This window comes from Myotis davidii, unplaced genomic scaffold, assembly GCF_000327345.1.
Source record: "Myotis davidii unplaced genomic scaffold, ASM32734v1 scaffold1286, whole genome shotgun sequence".
Taxonomy (NCBI): domain Eukaryota; kingdom Metazoa; phylum Chordata; class Mammalia; order Chiroptera; family Vespertilionidae; genus Myotis; species Myotis davidii.
In genome coordinates this window covers 395,515-411,888 of record NW_006296619.1, presented here as the reverse complement: position 1 = coordinate 411,888, position 16,374 = coordinate 395,515, and the positions used below count along the sequence as shown (strand labels likewise).

At 41.2% G+C, this 16,374-nt stretch overlaps 2 protein-coding genes across 14 annotated transcripts in view; one reads left to right on the top strand and one right to left on the bottom strand.

Moving 5' to 3' along the window:
* The first annotated feature begins 814 nt into the window (after window positions 1–814).
* On the top strand, window positions 815–1,941 carry LOC102772429 (olfactory receptor 1009). The gene has a single exon (XM_006772110.2). It carries the CDS (start codon window positions 982–984, stop codon window positions 1,939–1,941), a length of 960 nt encoding a protein of 319 aa, XP_006772173.1. The 5' UTR covers window positions 815–981.
* Window positions 1,942–12,996: 11,055 nt separating this feature from the next.
* Window positions 12,997–16,374, bottom strand: part of CTNND1 (catenin delta 1) — a 48,843-nt gene continuing 45,465 nt past the window's right edge. For 8 of the 13 annotated variants that reach the window (XM_006772082.2, XM_006772083.2, XM_006772080.2 and 5 more), the window contains 3 exons: window positions 15,773–15,876; window positions 15,266–15,352; window positions 12,998–14,990 (listed from right to left, as the gene is read on the bottom strand). In XM_006772082.2, the coding sequence (XP_006772145.1) occupies window positions 14,979–14,990; window positions 15,266–15,352; window positions 15,773–15,876 (203 nt within the window). In that variant the 3' untranslated portion in view covers window positions 12,998–14,978. Of the gene's footprint in view, window positions 14,991–15,265; window positions 15,353–15,772; window positions 15,877–16,374 lie in introns of all 13 variants that reach the window. The other 5 variants (XM_006772079.2, XM_006772084.2, XM_006772085.2 and 2 more) reach the window with 2 other exon arrangements.

Sequence of the window (16,374 nt, the reverse complement as noted above, 5' to 3'; positions counted from 1 at the left end):
TACCTTGAAGAGAAAGGAGATGAAGTGTAGAATAGAGAGGAAAGTATGGGGAGGGAGGGCATTTCAAGTCCTCCTATGGATAAAAATAGTGGAAGATAGTCAAGCAAGCACTAAACCATCATTTCCAAAATGGTGATGTCCCAGGTGACAGTCAACTCTATAGATTATCAAAGGACAAAATGATTATGATATAGAGGAGGGGCTGCCCTGAAGTTTAAATAGAACACAAAATGAGTATTGATTCATACTACAATATGGATGAGCCTTGAAAACATTAAGTGAAAGAAACTAGGCACAAAGGGTCACATGTTATATGAAGCTATTTATATGAAATGTCCAGAATAAGCAAATCCACAGAAACAGAAAGTAGATCAATGGTTGCCAGGGGGTGAGGAAGTGGAAAATGATAGGGCATAACTACTAGTGGGTATGGGGTTTTCTTTTTTGGGTGAGGAAAATATTCTGCAATTAAGTAGTGGGGATGGTTGCATACTTGTGAATATACTAACAAACACTAACTTACTCATTTTTTAATGATGAATCTTATGTGAATAATATCTTGATTTTTAAAAAGAAAGAATGAATTATCAAATAGAGTCATAAGCATATTTGTTAATACAGGCATAAGTATTGGGGAAGGAAGCCTTACATTTATCAATCACCTGCTGTGTCCCAAACATTCAAATATTTTACTTTTTTTTTTAGGCCACACAGCAACCCTGAGAAGTAGGCATGTTTTCTTCATTCCACAGATGAGAAAACTAAGGCTCATAGATATAGTTTATCCAAGGTTACACAACCAGTTAGTGCCATAGTCAGAATTAAGGAAGGTCAACCTGAATTCACAGCCCATGTTCTGCCCACTATAGCATGATACGTCCCTTTTTCTTCTTGTTGCTGTTCTCCCTCATTCCAACTTGCACAGTGGTGGGCATGTTTGAGTAATACTGTTTCGGTGATTATCAATTGTCACCTCTGCAGATGACACCTGGAGAACTAGCCCTTGCCAGTGGCAACTACACCCCAGTTACCCAGTTCATCTTGCTGGGATTCTCCAAGTATCCAGACCTCCAGGAGCTTCTTTTTGGAGCCTTCCTGCTCATCTATGCCATGACAGTGGTGGGCAACCTGGGGATGATGGCGCTCATCCTCACAGACTCCTGTCTCCATAGCCCCATGTATCTCTTTCTCAGTGTCCTCTCTTTCCTTGATATTTGTTACTCTTCTGTGGTCACACCCAAGCTGTTGGTCAACTTTCTGGCCTCTGATAAGTCCATCTCTTTCAAGGGCTGTGTGGTCCAGCTGACCTTCTTTGTGGAACACGTCACAGCTGAGAGCTTCCTGCTAGCCTCCATGGCCTATGACCGCTTCATGGCCATCTGCCAACCTCTCCATTATAGTTCTGTCATGACCACGGGGGCCTGTCTCCAGCTGGTGGCTGCTTCCTATGCATTGGGTGGAGTTAACTCAGCTCTCCAGACTGGGAATGTCTTCGCCCTGCCTTTCTGTGGGCCCAACCAAGTGACACACTACTTCTGTGACATCCCACCTCTTCTCCACCTGGCATGTGCCGACACAGCCACAGCAAGGGTGGTCCTCTACATCCTCTCTTCTCTTGTTACCCTTGTGCCTGCTGCAGTCATCCTCACCTCCTACAGCTTGGTCTTGGTGGCCATTGGGAGGATGCGCTCAGCAGCTGGGAGGGAGAAGGCCCTTTCCACGTGTGCCTCCCACTTCCTGGCCATTACCATTTTCTATGGCACCGTGGTTTTCACATACGTTCAGCCTCATGGATTCACTAGTGATACCAGTGACCAAGTAGTGTCCGTCTTCTACACCATCGTAATACCCATGCTCAACCCTTTCATCTATAGCCTCCGAAACAAGGAGGTGAAGGATGCTCTGCAGAGGAAGCTCCAGGTCGACATCGGTCCCTGCTGAGCCCTGCAAGGTTGTTTGTTGGCATGAGAAAGGCATAACGTCTTCCAAATCACATTCTACATTGACTTAACCAAGAGTAGCCCTGGTTTTGAAGGAGGTGGAAGAAGTGAAGAAGAAACAACAAATACCATACTCTGTCAAGAGCACTGCAGTTTTTAAAGTATCTTTATATCCATTATCATATTGGATCTTTGTCACCATATTGGGAAGTAGCATTGTTGTGATGATTGCATTTTATGAATGAAGGATACTTGACTCAATGAAAATAAATTAATTACCTGAAGTCATACAATTAGTGAGAGAATAAGTGTTCGACATCAGAATTTCCACAGCAAAACCAAGGAAATTTCAATTACACCACAGCTACAAGGTAAGTCTTTTATTAGGAGCTCATCCTAGCTTTCAAAAAATATCAGACAGGGGCCAGCACAGTCCTTTCTGTTTTGCACTTAGTGAACTGGGGATAGGCTAGGCTACAAGTGGTTCCATTTTTTAATCCCTGTTCCAAAAAGAAAGATGACTGGGACATAACTGTCCTTATTTCTTATTGCTGCTATATTCTACTGAGATGTTCCATTTAATAAAACCTCAGGATCAAGAGAGACTGTTCCTTATACATACAGATGTTTAGAGAGAGAGAGAGATTTGGGCAGTTACAGCATTATATAAGACACTGTGATTAGGAAACTGATTCAAAAATATATTTGGCATGAACATCTTTAAATATACATGAAATGTGGTGAGTATATGTGATTTAGAGAATTACACAAATGAAGAAGTTGAACTTGACCTAACTTGGGGTTGAGCACTGGATTGGAAGCCATGCTCTTACATGAATATGAAGTCCCAATCTAAACTGAGTCAGCTTCACCCTGAGAGTTGTGGATCATTGAAAAGGCTTCTTTCAGATTCAAATTAAACTTTTCTAAATACAGAAAATCCTATTACGAAAACAAGTTTATCACAGAATCATTTTTGAAAACAAAATAAAAATTAGAAACAACCTAACTGTTCAAAGATGGAAAAGGATGAAATGGTTCATCCCCAAGATGGACAATGATGGAACCACTAAAAATTATGCTTGTGCCCTAACTGGTTTGGCTCAGTGGATAGAGCGTTGGCCTGCAGACTGAAGGGTCCCAGGTTTGATTCTGGTCAGGGGCATGTACCTTGGTTGAGGGCACATCCCCAGTGGTGGGGGTGCAGGAGGCAGCTGATTGATGTTTCTCTTTCATCAATGTTTCTAACTCTCTATCCCTCTCCCTTCCTCTCTGTAAGAAAAATCAATAAAAATATATTTTAAAAAACAAACATCCACTTAAAATAAAATTATGCTTGTGAAGGACTACATGATCACATGGAAAACAGCAGTCAGAACCCCTAGAGTGATTGCAGAAATGTGGGAAAAATGAGTGGCGCCCTAACTGGTTTGGCTCAGTGGATAGAGCATCAGCCTGTGAACTAAAGGGTCCCGGGTTCCATTCCAGCCAAGGGCACATGCCAGGGTTGCAGGCTCGATCCCCAGTAGAAGGCGTGCAGGAGGCAGCCAATTAATGATTCTCATCGTTGATATTTCTATCTCTCCCTCTCCCTTCCTCTCTGAAATCAATAAAAATAAAAAAATAAAATATAAGTGGGGGCTAGGGGGGAAGCGGGAAGAACACTCAAAAGTGTAAATAATGGTTGTATTGGAGTGATAGCATCATGGGAAAATGTTTTTCTATTTTTCTCAAAAATTTTCCAAAACTTTTGTGATGTCATGTTTAATTTTGATACTTTATTCTAAAATCAAATAATTAAAGAAATCCTTCCAGGAAGCTGAGTGTGAGACCTCCTCCATTTCATCTTCTTTCTTTCGGCCAATATTTTCTAAATTCCTCCCGTGTTCCCTATTCCTTTAATGCATAAGCGAAGTTCTTAGAACATGCCCACAAGAGAGGTCAAGACTGGAACATTACAGTGAAGCGACTTGGTAAAAATTAATCTAATTCATTCATCTGTAAAAATATTGATGAAGCACTTAGGTGCAACATATTGTAGTGGGCCCTACCTGGGTTAGTAGGCAGACCATATATGTATTAATCATATATCTTATGCTACAGTGACTAATAAACCTCAGTCAGTTAAATATGAGACTGATCAGGTGACTCTGCAGGGCAACTATATTCATCCATCAGCATGTGGACAACGCCACCGTCTCAATCTGTGCCGAGATTTTAATGGTGGGGATAATGATCAAGAAGGTCAAAGCATTTCTTATTACCAGGCCTGAGGTTGGCTCGCAGCACTTCAACCCTCATGTTATTAACCTGAAACCAGTCTTATGCTTTCTACCGAACTGCAAAGGAGGCTGGAGAACAGAGCCTTCTTTTGCACCTCGAGAAAGGAAAACTAAATGTGATTCAGTGAATACATCGCTTTGTCTCTGTCACTGGCCAATTGGGCAGTTGGTTAGACCAACATCTGTAAGGCTTTCTAAGCATCACTAGAATAAATCAGAAATAAGGCGCTGGTTAACTCATGTTACTACATAATTGAGGTGGATTGTTTCTTTGGGTAGAAGTTTTAAAACTTCTCTCACCTGTGCTGAACTACCTCTATGGAATGTTCATGGTACTTCCACAAGCAGTATAACTAACTTTGAGATGGCTAGTTGACAGTTGCCTGGAGCTACTTTGAATTTAAAAACTAAATAATGCACAACGTAGTAGCATTTGCTAAGAGTGATCTTATCTGACTTTAAACCCTATAATGTATCACCCAAGAGTTGGTACACAGCAAAACACATACACTCCTGAAGGAAGAATAAGAAACCACAAAAAAAGGAAAGCATTTTAAAAACATGAAAGTCAGGGAAAAAATACAAAAGTTAAATGTGCATATGAGATGACTCTGTGGTGTAATTTTAATTAATAGATTATCCACTGCTATTCACCTCAACTTCATGAATCTTTCTATTCTGTATAATGAGGTAATATGCAAATTGACCATCATGCCCTCACACAAGATGGTCGTTCCCATATGGTCAAAGATAGCCGCCCCAATGTGTTCACAAGATGCCTACCACAAGATGACCAGCAGGGGAGGGCAGTTGTGGGCGACCAGGCCTGCAGGGGAAGGAGGTTGGGGGTGACCAGGCCTGCAGGGGAGGGCAGTTAGGGACAACCAGGTCGGCAGGGGAGGGCAGTTGGGGGAAACCGGGCCAGCAGGGGAGGGCAGCTGGAAGCAGTCCGGTCAGCAGGGGAGTGATTAGGCATCGATCAGGCTGGCAGGGGAGTGTTTAGGGGGTGATCAGGCAGGCAGGTGAGCAGTTGGGAGCCAGCAGTCCCGGATTGTGAGAGGGATGTCCGACTGCCGGTTTAGGCCCAATCCCTAAACCAGCAGTCAGACATCCCTAAGGGGTCCCCAATTGGAGAGGGTGCAGGCTGGGCTGAGGGACAACCCCCCCCTCCCCCGCAAGAATTTTGTGGACTGGGTCTCTAGTAAAACTATAAAGGACATTCTGAGGAGGGGCATCCTGTCCCACTGACGGCTGTATCCTCAATGTCTAGATCAGTGCCTGGCACATTGTAGGAGCTCAATAAACATCTGTTCAATACATGAATGAATAGGTATTTACACATTTGTTTTCCTTAGACCAGTGGCATTGTCACCATCTGAGAGCTTTTGAAAAATAGAGACTCTGGGTGTCCACACTAGGTCTCCTGAAACTGTGTCTTCATTTTAACAGATCAACTTTTTTGAAAATTGATTTTATAGAGAGAAGGAAGATGGGAGGGAGAGAGGGAGAGAGGCAGAGAGGGAGAAGGAGAGAGAGAGAGAGAGAGAGAGAGAGAGAGAGAGAGAGAGAGAGAGAAACATCAATTTGTTGTTCCACTTATTTATGCATTCATTGCTTGATTTTGGTATGGCCCTGACTGATTAAACCTGCAACCTTGGTGTATCCAGATTTGAGCTACCAGGCCAGGGCCATAGTTCTAGTTTTTAAAGTTCAAAGCTTTTTATCACAAAAGTTTTGTCTCTGTTTTGAGTTTCCAAAACATATTTAAACCTCTAAGGCCAGGGACTGACCTTTCTTTGGTATTTGCTCTATGCTGCCATGAACCCACCCAAGGCATGGCTGCCAAGAGGGGCAAGCATCACTGGGTTAAAAATAAATGACCAGAAATAAAATCAGTATATCAAAATAAGATTCCACTATACCTGATTGTAAAGATCCACACATTGACACCCCCACACACTTTACCTCTCAGCCACAAACCTTGGCAACATCTTTATAGCATTTTGTACATATGTTTTAAATCTTGTAGGTTTCTTTTATAATTGAACACAGTTGTCAGACTTGCTTAAATTCAGTAAGCATCAAATTTACTGTTTTTGGCAGAAAAATATCTTCCTTTATCTCAACCGTAAAATCATTAACATCAAACCGTATTTTTTCATTTTCTACTATGCTTTTATGAATAAGGGCAAATATGCAATAAAATGTTCAAGTAACTACACGAACATTGCCATATTTAGAAGTAACACTCCTACTGCAACACTCCTGGCTGGCAGACAGCGGTACCAGGAGGTAACTTAAAACGGTTACTTGTCTACTGAAATGAAAGTAAAATTTGGTATAGGAAGGACTTGTATGCATGCATATTAGCATAACCAATGGACACAGACACTGGGGTGGTGGGGCTTGTCCTGGAGGATGGGAGTGGCCAGGGAGGTGGTCAGTCGGGGAAAAGGAGACATATGTAATACTTTAAACAATTTTTTAAAAATTAAGAAAATGGAAAAAAAATCTTAATGAAAAAAAAGATGTCAATTGCAGATGTGTGTCACCATGTGATTTTACAAAAAATCCAAAATCAGAAGTAAAATCCTTGAGAAAGCCTCTCTTAGAGCCGAGATGATCATGACCCAGCTTTGAGCTCGAACAGCCCAATGCTCCCCCTTGACCTCTTCTTCTCTAAAGCCACTAGTCCCTAAAAAAAAAAAAAGATACATCTCCTTCATGTCAAAAGGCAGCCCTCACAGCCTTAACCCAGCCCTTCTCTGGGTCAAGCTCTGTTAGGATATGATGAGGCCACTCCTATGACTTTGTCCTCAAAGAGTCAGCAATTTGGTCAGCAAGATATGAAAATAATGTTGTTCTGACATGTCTTTAAGTCAGTTGACCAACTCACATACCAGCTAGCAATTTTTATTTAAATTTTAACTTTGCTATAATGGAACTTGTCTTGAACCTGTTCTCTTTGCCCCTTCTTACACTTCACTCACTTCTCCTTTTCTGCACGTATCTGCTTCATTTGCCACATACTATGCTCTAGTACTGCGATACAGATATAGGCTCCTCATCTCCTGCAACTGGTGCCCTTAGAGCCTAGCACGGTCTATCAGAGGCAGCACCAGCTCTAAGTCCTTTCAGCCTTCTCTTGCCTTCTTCCTTTTCTACTTGTTCAGAATGCCCTATTTTTTTTTATTTTTTTTTTATTTTTTTAGAGAGGAAGGGGGAGGGGGAAGAAAGAGAAAGAGAGAAACATAACTTGTCGTTTCACCCATTTATGCATTTGCTGGTTGATTATTGCAACAGAATCAAACCTGCAACCCTGGCACATCAGGATGGTGCTCTAACCAAGTGAGCCACCTGGCCAAGGCAGGAGTGCTCTATTTGTTAGTGGTTATGTATATTTAGTATCACAAAAGTCTTATGTTAATCAACATCTTTAATTTCTTCCTGAATATAAGAACATGAAAATCAGTATTCTAATCACAACTTACCAATATTTTAATTCCCCTCCCGCAAATTACATACTCCCTTTTCCAGTTAATGGTTACTTACTTTTATCAACGTTATCAGTATCTTTGTTCAGCGTTCCTTCTTGCATCTGACTTTCCATTTAAGATCATTTTCCTCTGCCTTAAGAACATCCTGTAGAATGACCCATTCTGAGTGGCAAACTGCTTTTATCTGAAAATGTCATTAGTTAGCTCTCTTTAAAAAAAAAAAGTTTTACTAGGTGTCAATTTCCATAATAGTTCTTTTGTTCTTAACAGGATAAAAGGTAAGAATTTTTTAAGAACAGTATTCCACTGTTCTCTGTCTTTCATTGTTGATGCTAAGAAGTCACCTGTCTGGGCTGCTTTCCATAAGCTGCATTTCACCTTGATGTTTCTAGTATGAAGCACCTTTAATCTCGCTTGGACTTCTTTGGGATTCCTAAATCTGAGGTTTTGTTGCCTTTCACCAAATCTGAAAATTTATCAGCCACTGTCTCTTTGAATATTGCTCTTTCTTTCTGTTGTCTCCTCCAGGAGCTCCAGATAATGTATATTAGATCTTCTCTGTTTCCTTCTATTGTCCACAACTCAACTTCTTTGCTATTTTCCATTCTTCCTTCTGCTCATTCTCTGGACTGTATTCTGGATTTCTTGAGAACTATCTTTTAACTCACTAGTACCCCTTCAATTTAAAATTTGTATTTTTCATTTCTAATTCAAAAAAAAAGTTTTTTTTTTTCAGAATCAGCTGGGGTTTTTGTAGGGGTTGTTTTTGTCATCTTATTTTCAAACTTGTTTTAGTTCATGAGCCAAAATATTATTTCATAGTTTGTGTGACAATGCCAAAATCTGAAATATCTAAGGATCAGCTTTTCCGTCTCCCTTTTCCCTCGTGATGCCTTCTTTCTTTGTGCATCTTATAATTTTTGAAGCTTTACAGGGTAACATTTGCTTCTGGAAATAACCTGGTGGCATGACCAACTGAGTACCACTGTAAATTCCCCGGGTAAGTTATTCAGGATCACACAGGTAGTATAAATTTGGGAAAACCCTCAGAGGGCCCATCTTGTGGTTATGAATTCTCAGGGAAGATACTGTATGATTTTTCCTTCCATCTATCACCAAGGTTGAGACAAGTATGTTCCTTGCTGCTCCCTTCTACAGTTTCTTGTTCACCTTAATACTGAGGGTATACCAGTTTCACCTCAAGTCACCTGCCAGATTCCTCTTTTTCTGTTTCCTATACCTTGTGAGTCACTAGAGTAAACAGTTAAAGTCTGCTGAGTTTGGCAAAAGTTGAGCAAAGGCTAGCTTTAGCCATTGCTTACTTCCTAGGAGTCATTTTCACTTCATTTTGAAAATCTGAATTCCTTACTTTTATGTTTACTCAGCAATGTGTACATAAGTTTCTTTGATAAATACATTTTACCTCCAGGAGCTCTTGTTTCTGCTAAAAGGACTTTTCACAATGCCAAAAACAGAAGCCTGAATGAATTCCAACTACACACACTACACTGCCCCCACCCTTGATTCTGATAAAAGAGTGGGTTGTAAAAAGGCCCAGAGTCCAAAGTTTGCAAAAGGCGAAGAGAGGCCTAAAGTGGAGACCAGAGCAGACTAAGCATCTGCCATGTCACCATGGATATCTCATACTTCTTTTTCTTTTCCTCAGGCACAAATGACTTAAGGTATTCAGACTCTTTGTCCATTAGCACAAGAGATATCTGGAGAGAGGCAGCAATATAGTAATCCCTTCTATATCCTCAAAGTGGAAGAACCTGTCCTTTTCAACAACAGACTTGAATATAAGAGAAGTATAGCACTTTTTCTGAACTAAAAGGAAATCAAAAGCTAGTTGCCATGTACTTATAATTCTACGGCTCCTACTACTAACAGGTATAAAGCTCTTGATTCAATCCATTTGTGGATAGCTGGCCCTGATCACTTCATACAATATAAAAGGAGAAACACATGTCAGGAGGTTGTGGATAAGAAAGGGGTTCTACAGGAAGCAACCTCACAGGGTGATCTGATCATAATTTCCTAACTGGGGAGGTCATGTGAGTAGTCATGCCCATAGACCTAGAATGTTAGTAAAGGATTTATCTAAACAGGATAAAAGGTCCATTGTTCTTGTGTTACTAGGTTAACACACCTTTGAAATCCTGGAGGAATCCTTTTCAGACCCTGGGAGGTACAATCACCCTCCAGGGAGCACATAATGGAATCCCCCACCTTCATTTATTCTTCCTTAGGTTCCCTCCTTAATTCCAAATGCATAAAGAAACTGCAAACTGTCACTCTAGAAAGTATTTTTCTCAGTCTATTGAGATCTTGCTTCCAGATGTATCCTGTTTGCCTCAAATAAATTTTTACAAAAAATTTTCTCAGGTTTGGACGTTTTCATGTCAAGAATAATGTGGACAGACTAAAATAATTCTTTTCACCAATGCTTTTCCTACCTCACTTCCTCCTGCCTTTCTCTTCACCTATGTCTGCACCTAAATTCTGGGTGGATCTGCCAAAGAACTAATACTTTAAGGGAGACGGCCAACAGGAAAGTTAAGAGGTCATAAGGTTACATGAAAAAGAAATTAGTTCCTACACCATCTTTTCTTTTTTGTACTTTATTTCTTGAGGTAGGTTGTCCCTTGGGAGTGACTTTAAGTTCCCAACAACTTCATTGGCTCCCTAGTTGAGGTACCCTTTGTAGCCAGAAGTGACACTTCAGTCCAAGTCAGCAACTCCAGGGGAGTCTCTATGTCACAGAGGGCCTCATATCAAAGACTAGCTTCACCTCTTAGCAGCCTGGGTATTACCGACATGATAATAGTTTGCAAGATAATAAGTTTCTCCAACCCACAAGATACACATCAGCCTATCACTATTATCTCAAATTCTACAGTAAGCAATTCATTCCTGTGAGACATTCTTCCTTCTAGAATTCTCCCTTACTTGGTCATCACCGCACACCATTACCAATGGAGTTGGAGCCAGTTATGCTGGATTCCGTTAGAGGCTGGAACCTTAAGCAAGTCACCAGATCAGTGTCTCAAGTTGCAACTAACCACACACATTAGAATAAACCAGGTGACTTACAAGATTTTAGAATCCTGCCCTAGCCAGTTTGGCTCAGCGGATACAGCATCAGCTTGTGGACCAAAGGGTCCCAGGTTTGATTCCAGTCAAGGGCATGTACCTTGGTTGCAGGATCCTCCCTGGCCCAGGCCCTGAGTGCAGGAGGTAATCAATTGATGTGTTTTTCTCACATCGATGTTTCTGTCTTTCCCTCAGTGATGATTTCTTTTAAAAAAAATTTTTTTTTAATCCTGAGTCCCATCAATTGAGTCAAATTTTTGGAAATAGAACATGGGAAACCTGGTAATTCTTGGGTACTTCGCAAATCTATCACACTGTATCTAGTATGTCTATAACTATGCCAATACCAAGATGAACCTTTATTACCCTATACTTCAGATATAAAAATAGACAAAATGAGAAAGACTGCTCCTTGTTCTTCCTGGGTGAAAAGTTTCCAGTGTGTAACAAAGTGCATTAGTTCAGCAAGAAAGTACAAGTAGACAAGTAAGGTCATAGTTTTAGACTGTCAGAAAGTATGTCACAGCAAAACTCATTACAGCTGGTTGTTCACCATAAAAGCTTCATTTGGGCAGAAGAGTGGTTGAGCATAACCTATAACCTCTTCCAGAAAAACTGAGCATCTTCTATATGCTAGGCATTGTTGTGGATGTTTCAGTCTTGAAAATCTAACATCCACAACAATGCCTAGCATATAGAAGATGCTCAGTAAATATCTGTTGAATAAAACAAATGAACCAACCCAGAGAGAGAAGAGTAAGGTTTGTATATAGCTCAATGCCAGTAATAAAAAATATGATAAAGTCCACTCTATTCACCAGCAACTAGGTATTTAGATAGGTTAAAACAGACAAACAAAAAACCACTATCTTAGGTATGGCTACCAAACCTCTTTGGAAAGCAAACTCTTAATAGCTTTTTGGTTCTGTACTTCATCCTTCTAACCTAAAACTAAACTATCAAACTTTAAATGGTGTCAGTTATAATGCTTACATTTCCTAGCCCAAGAAAGTTTTCATACCCAAGACCTATTCAACAAAATTGAGACATGACCATCATCAGAAGCAGCTATATATTTTTTTTAATCTAAAGATTGGGCATACAGAAACACTTTACATAAATTCTTATCTTGTTATTATAAAACAGGAAATATGGGCCCCAGAAAAAAAATGTCTCTTTCCACAGGTCTTAATCCCTGATCACTGCAGTAAAGACAATCCCTGGTAATCCAACAAATATTTGCTATCCACCCACATATTTGGTAGGACACAAAGGAAGCCACAGGCCTGTCCCTTGTCTTCTTACTAAAGGGTTGCAGATAGCCAGTGAAGCAACAGGATAGCCCAGTTTTTATTATTTCTAAACATAAGCCTTTTAATCCTCTATTTTCATAATTACTAGAAGGTTAGTGGAGTTTGTAGCTTCTAATCTTCTACTCATAAATGTTACGTTTGAGAGGGCTTTGTATTGCAATGGGCTTTCTTAAACGTTGGTTTTGTCAACGTTACAAAAAAAATCCGTGACTAAGGAAGTCATCAACTCTTTATACTTCGTTTTATCTCTAAGTCAGCAATAAGCTTCCCAGGCTCTATCTACTTAGTCACATTTAATTTTTAAGAATCTTCAGAGGGAAAATGTTTCATATACAATTAAAAAGAATGTTGCTTGATAAAGTTGAGATTGAGCTCAAAATAAATCCATCCTGGTACAACCCCCTTCTTGATGCTCTGGAGAGAAAAAGAACACATACCAATACATAAAAAGTAACCTAGCTTTAACCAGTTTGGCTCAGTGGATAGAGTGTCGGCCTGCAGAATCAAGGTTCCCAGGTTCGATTCTGGTCAAGGGCATGTACCTTGGTTGCGGGCAAATACCCAGTGGGGAGTGTGCAGTCGGCAGCTGATCGATGTTTCTCTCTCATCGATGTTTCTAACTCTATCCCTCTCCCTTCCTCTCTGTAAAAAATCAATAAAAACTATTTTTAAAAGAAGTAACCTAGATGAAAAGGAGCTTGAAGTGAAGAAATGACACAGACTCCCCCAATACACACTTTAAAAACTTTATTTATATAAAAAACTCATTTGTTTTTAAAAGCATTAACAAGAAAAAGGAAAACAGAAAAGGTATGGAGCAGAAGACATGCCCCTTAGTAGTGTTCGGTGGGAAGGTGCAATTTTTGGTTCATTGGAATTGAATTTTTAGTGTTTCTATAAATGGGGGGGTGGGGGGGAGACAGTTAAAGGTCCCCAAAAGCCCATGGCTGTTCTATTACCCACACCCCACCAATAAAAAGAGCACCAGCAAAAGAGCAGAGAGGACAAGAAAAACCAAGAGTGGGCCAGGTCAAAGAATGGGGGCAGTTTCCCCTGTGCAGTATGTTCTTAGGGTCAAAGAAGGAAAAGGCTCCTTTTGCCAGAAAAGGAGTGGGGGGGAAAATGGGAAGACAGAAAAGGGGAAATAGGGGATTTTAATGCATAGAGGAAGGAGAAGAGGCCAATGGGTTGTGCACTTTTCTCCTACCCCATAGCCTCCATATATAAGGGAAGGGGGTAGAGGAGAAGAATGAAGTTTTCCAGTTTGCACTGAACAGAGCTTTTAATTAAGGGGAGGAGTCAAAGGCAAGTAAGGAAAAGGATTTTTAAAAAAAATCAACCAGCATAGCAGCTGATTCCTCTAGCCCAAACAGCTAATATACACTAAAATGAAAGGAGGAGTTATCTAGAGGTGGAGGGCAGGCATGAATTCCCTGCAACCCCTTCAGAGATGATGGTATACTCTGGACAACTAAGGAATAAGAGTCATACCACTCACCTCTCCCACAAACCTCATTTTGTTATCATTACAACAGGATTTTTGCAAAATCCCAGTTATATACTGTTGAGCAAAAAGCTTGCTATGGCTGAAATTAGAGGCTACACGAATTCCCACTGGAGAATCTGAGTCTCTAGGTCACCTCTCCTCTTCTTTCTATTTAGGGCCAATAGTGGATAAGAATCAACAAAATGTAATTTGCAAAATCATGAGAAAAGAAATTGCAGAGGCAAAGAAAGGCACATGGAAGGGAAGGAGGAGGTGCATCCCAGGCCAAAGGCACAAAGAAGAGGCAAAGCCAGGGTCGACCCCCACCTTTTAGGGTAAAGGGGGCAGAAGTATGTACATCGAGTCCTTTAGTCAACTAACCAATCCAGGGAGTAGGCAGGAAGGACAGGGCTATATGGGTGGGAAAAGGAGAATAGGGCAGGGGGAAGCCAGCTTTGAAGCTTCCTGCCAGTTTCAGACTGATTCATGTACATTCCTACTAGCTGCTCCTAGAGGTTCCTTCTCCTCCCCAGAAGACACCTTTCTGCTCCTTCTCACCCAAAGTCTTCCTGGACACATTCTCCTCTTTCTACAGCCTCTTGCAAATGGCAAAGCCAAATTAGCAGATATTATGATAAGATGCGAGAGGAGAGTTAGGATGGCCTCGATAAGGGGCAGTGGCAGCACCCCAGGTTGTCACGAGGCTTGGAGAAGAGATGGAGTCTGTAAATCGTTGATGGTCCCTGCACTGGAGATGAGGAGAGCCAGGTTTCTTAATCTCAATTCTAGGAGACCTTCACTTACTCAAGGGCCCTTGCCAGGTGGTATGTGCCAATGTTGCCAGCCTTCTTTGCTTCAAAAATAGCCATTAGAAATAAGGAAGAGCTCACACTTCCCATCAAAAAAACAAAAGCAAAAACAAAAAGTCCCTTCCCCACCAGGAAAAAAAATCTCTATTAAGAATCATCAGTTTATCAGATTGCTGTATAATGCATATATAGCATGTGACTTCCAATTCTTCCCACGGCTTCCAATGAAGACTCCCACACTCTCTCTCTCCCTCCACAGAGGCCATGAGTTCCAGAGAGAGCTGGCAAAAAGAGCTAATTTGCAGCAGTTTCTCAAAATATGCATACAACTGAGTCAGGGTTCTTGGGAGCAACTGGAGAGGATCTGGGGTGGGAGGAGGAACGATTAAGCTTCATTGGAAGAAGGAGTCGATGGAAAGAAGGCAGCCACTTAGGGCTATTAGGGCAGGCAGCCTGGCGATTGGCACAATAGTCCAGCGAAGAAAGGGGAAAATTATCAGTCCACCAAAAAATAAAAGTACATATATTATACGCCCAGATGTAGCGGAGATCGTGATGCTAAATCTTCTGCTGTAAGAAAAAAGAGAAGGAGATGTTAATAGGGTTGTAAGGAGAACCAAAAGTCAGTTGAACAAATCTGGAAGGAGGAAAGTAGCACATAATGGAGAATCAGATCACCAACGGCCTGCCCCAGCCTCTTAGGTAACAATCACAGAAAAACACCCCAAGCACCACGTGGCTGAGACTAGTGTCTCTGGCCTGATCAGATCAGCATGATTGGCAAACCGCTGGCACACAGAGCCTCCTTCCTCAGCGATGATCTTGGGGGTAGCTAGAGAACATACCATGGGGGGCAAAGACACTTGGTCCCCCTCCTCATCCAAAACCAACACATCCAATTCTTCCTCCAGAGATTCCTGTCCCTCGTCCTGCTGTGAACACATGCAATTTGTTAGTATGGGAATAAGGAAATAGGAATTGCGTGAGTATGTGTGAGATCTAGGGATAATGCCCAAATCTGTAAACTCAAGCAAAAAAGGCTAATAGTAAGAGAAGGGCAAGATTTCAAGAAAACACAGGTAGGAACAGGAAGAGAGTAATGTATATGAATAGACCAGTTAGTGTTAGTCATGTCAGTAACACATTTATAGTCTTCCTGCCCCCATCTCGATCGAACATCGCAGCATAAAGGCCCAAGAAATCCCAACAGGAGTCAAAACTTCCTACTTTTCCCAAAAGCCCCTACCAGAAGAGGATGCAGTCTTTCACTAGGTATTTTTCTCTATTTCACAAACATGCAGGCTTCAAAACAGAATCCACTGCAGAAGGACAACAGTACATAGAAAATTTACCATCAGGGGTGTTCCCTTCAATGGCTCCATTTCGCCTAGATCCCCGGATCGATCCAGTGTTCTATTGTGGTCCCCTCTCTCATTCATTGTGGAATAGTTGTTATCTAAAGAAAGAAGCACACAGAAACATGATATCCCTCTCTAGTGTATACTATATATTAAGCAGATTAAGTGTGAATTAGATGCCTCTGTTAGGAACTGAACTTTGCCAAATGCTCCAGAAAGGCATTAAGGTCTGGTGGCCCCTGACCTAAAGAGAACTTGAATCTAATTGGGAAGACAATATATATGAAACACAGGGTAGGTAAAAGTAGGTTTAGTTGTTGGTATGGAAAATAATGCAATAATCCTATCTAATAAAAGAGAAACATGGTAATTAGCATACGACCGCTACCCTTCCCATTGGCTAATCAGGGCGATATGCAAATTAACTGCCAGCCAAGATGGCAGCCAGCAGCCAGGCAGCTTAAAACTAACATGAAGCTTGCTTGCTTCAGTGAAGGAGGAAACCAACGTTCCCCGCCTGCCTTGCTGGCCTCTGAGCCTGCAGTTTGAAACATTGTAACAACTATAGAAGCTAAACAAAATCCCAACAACCTGCT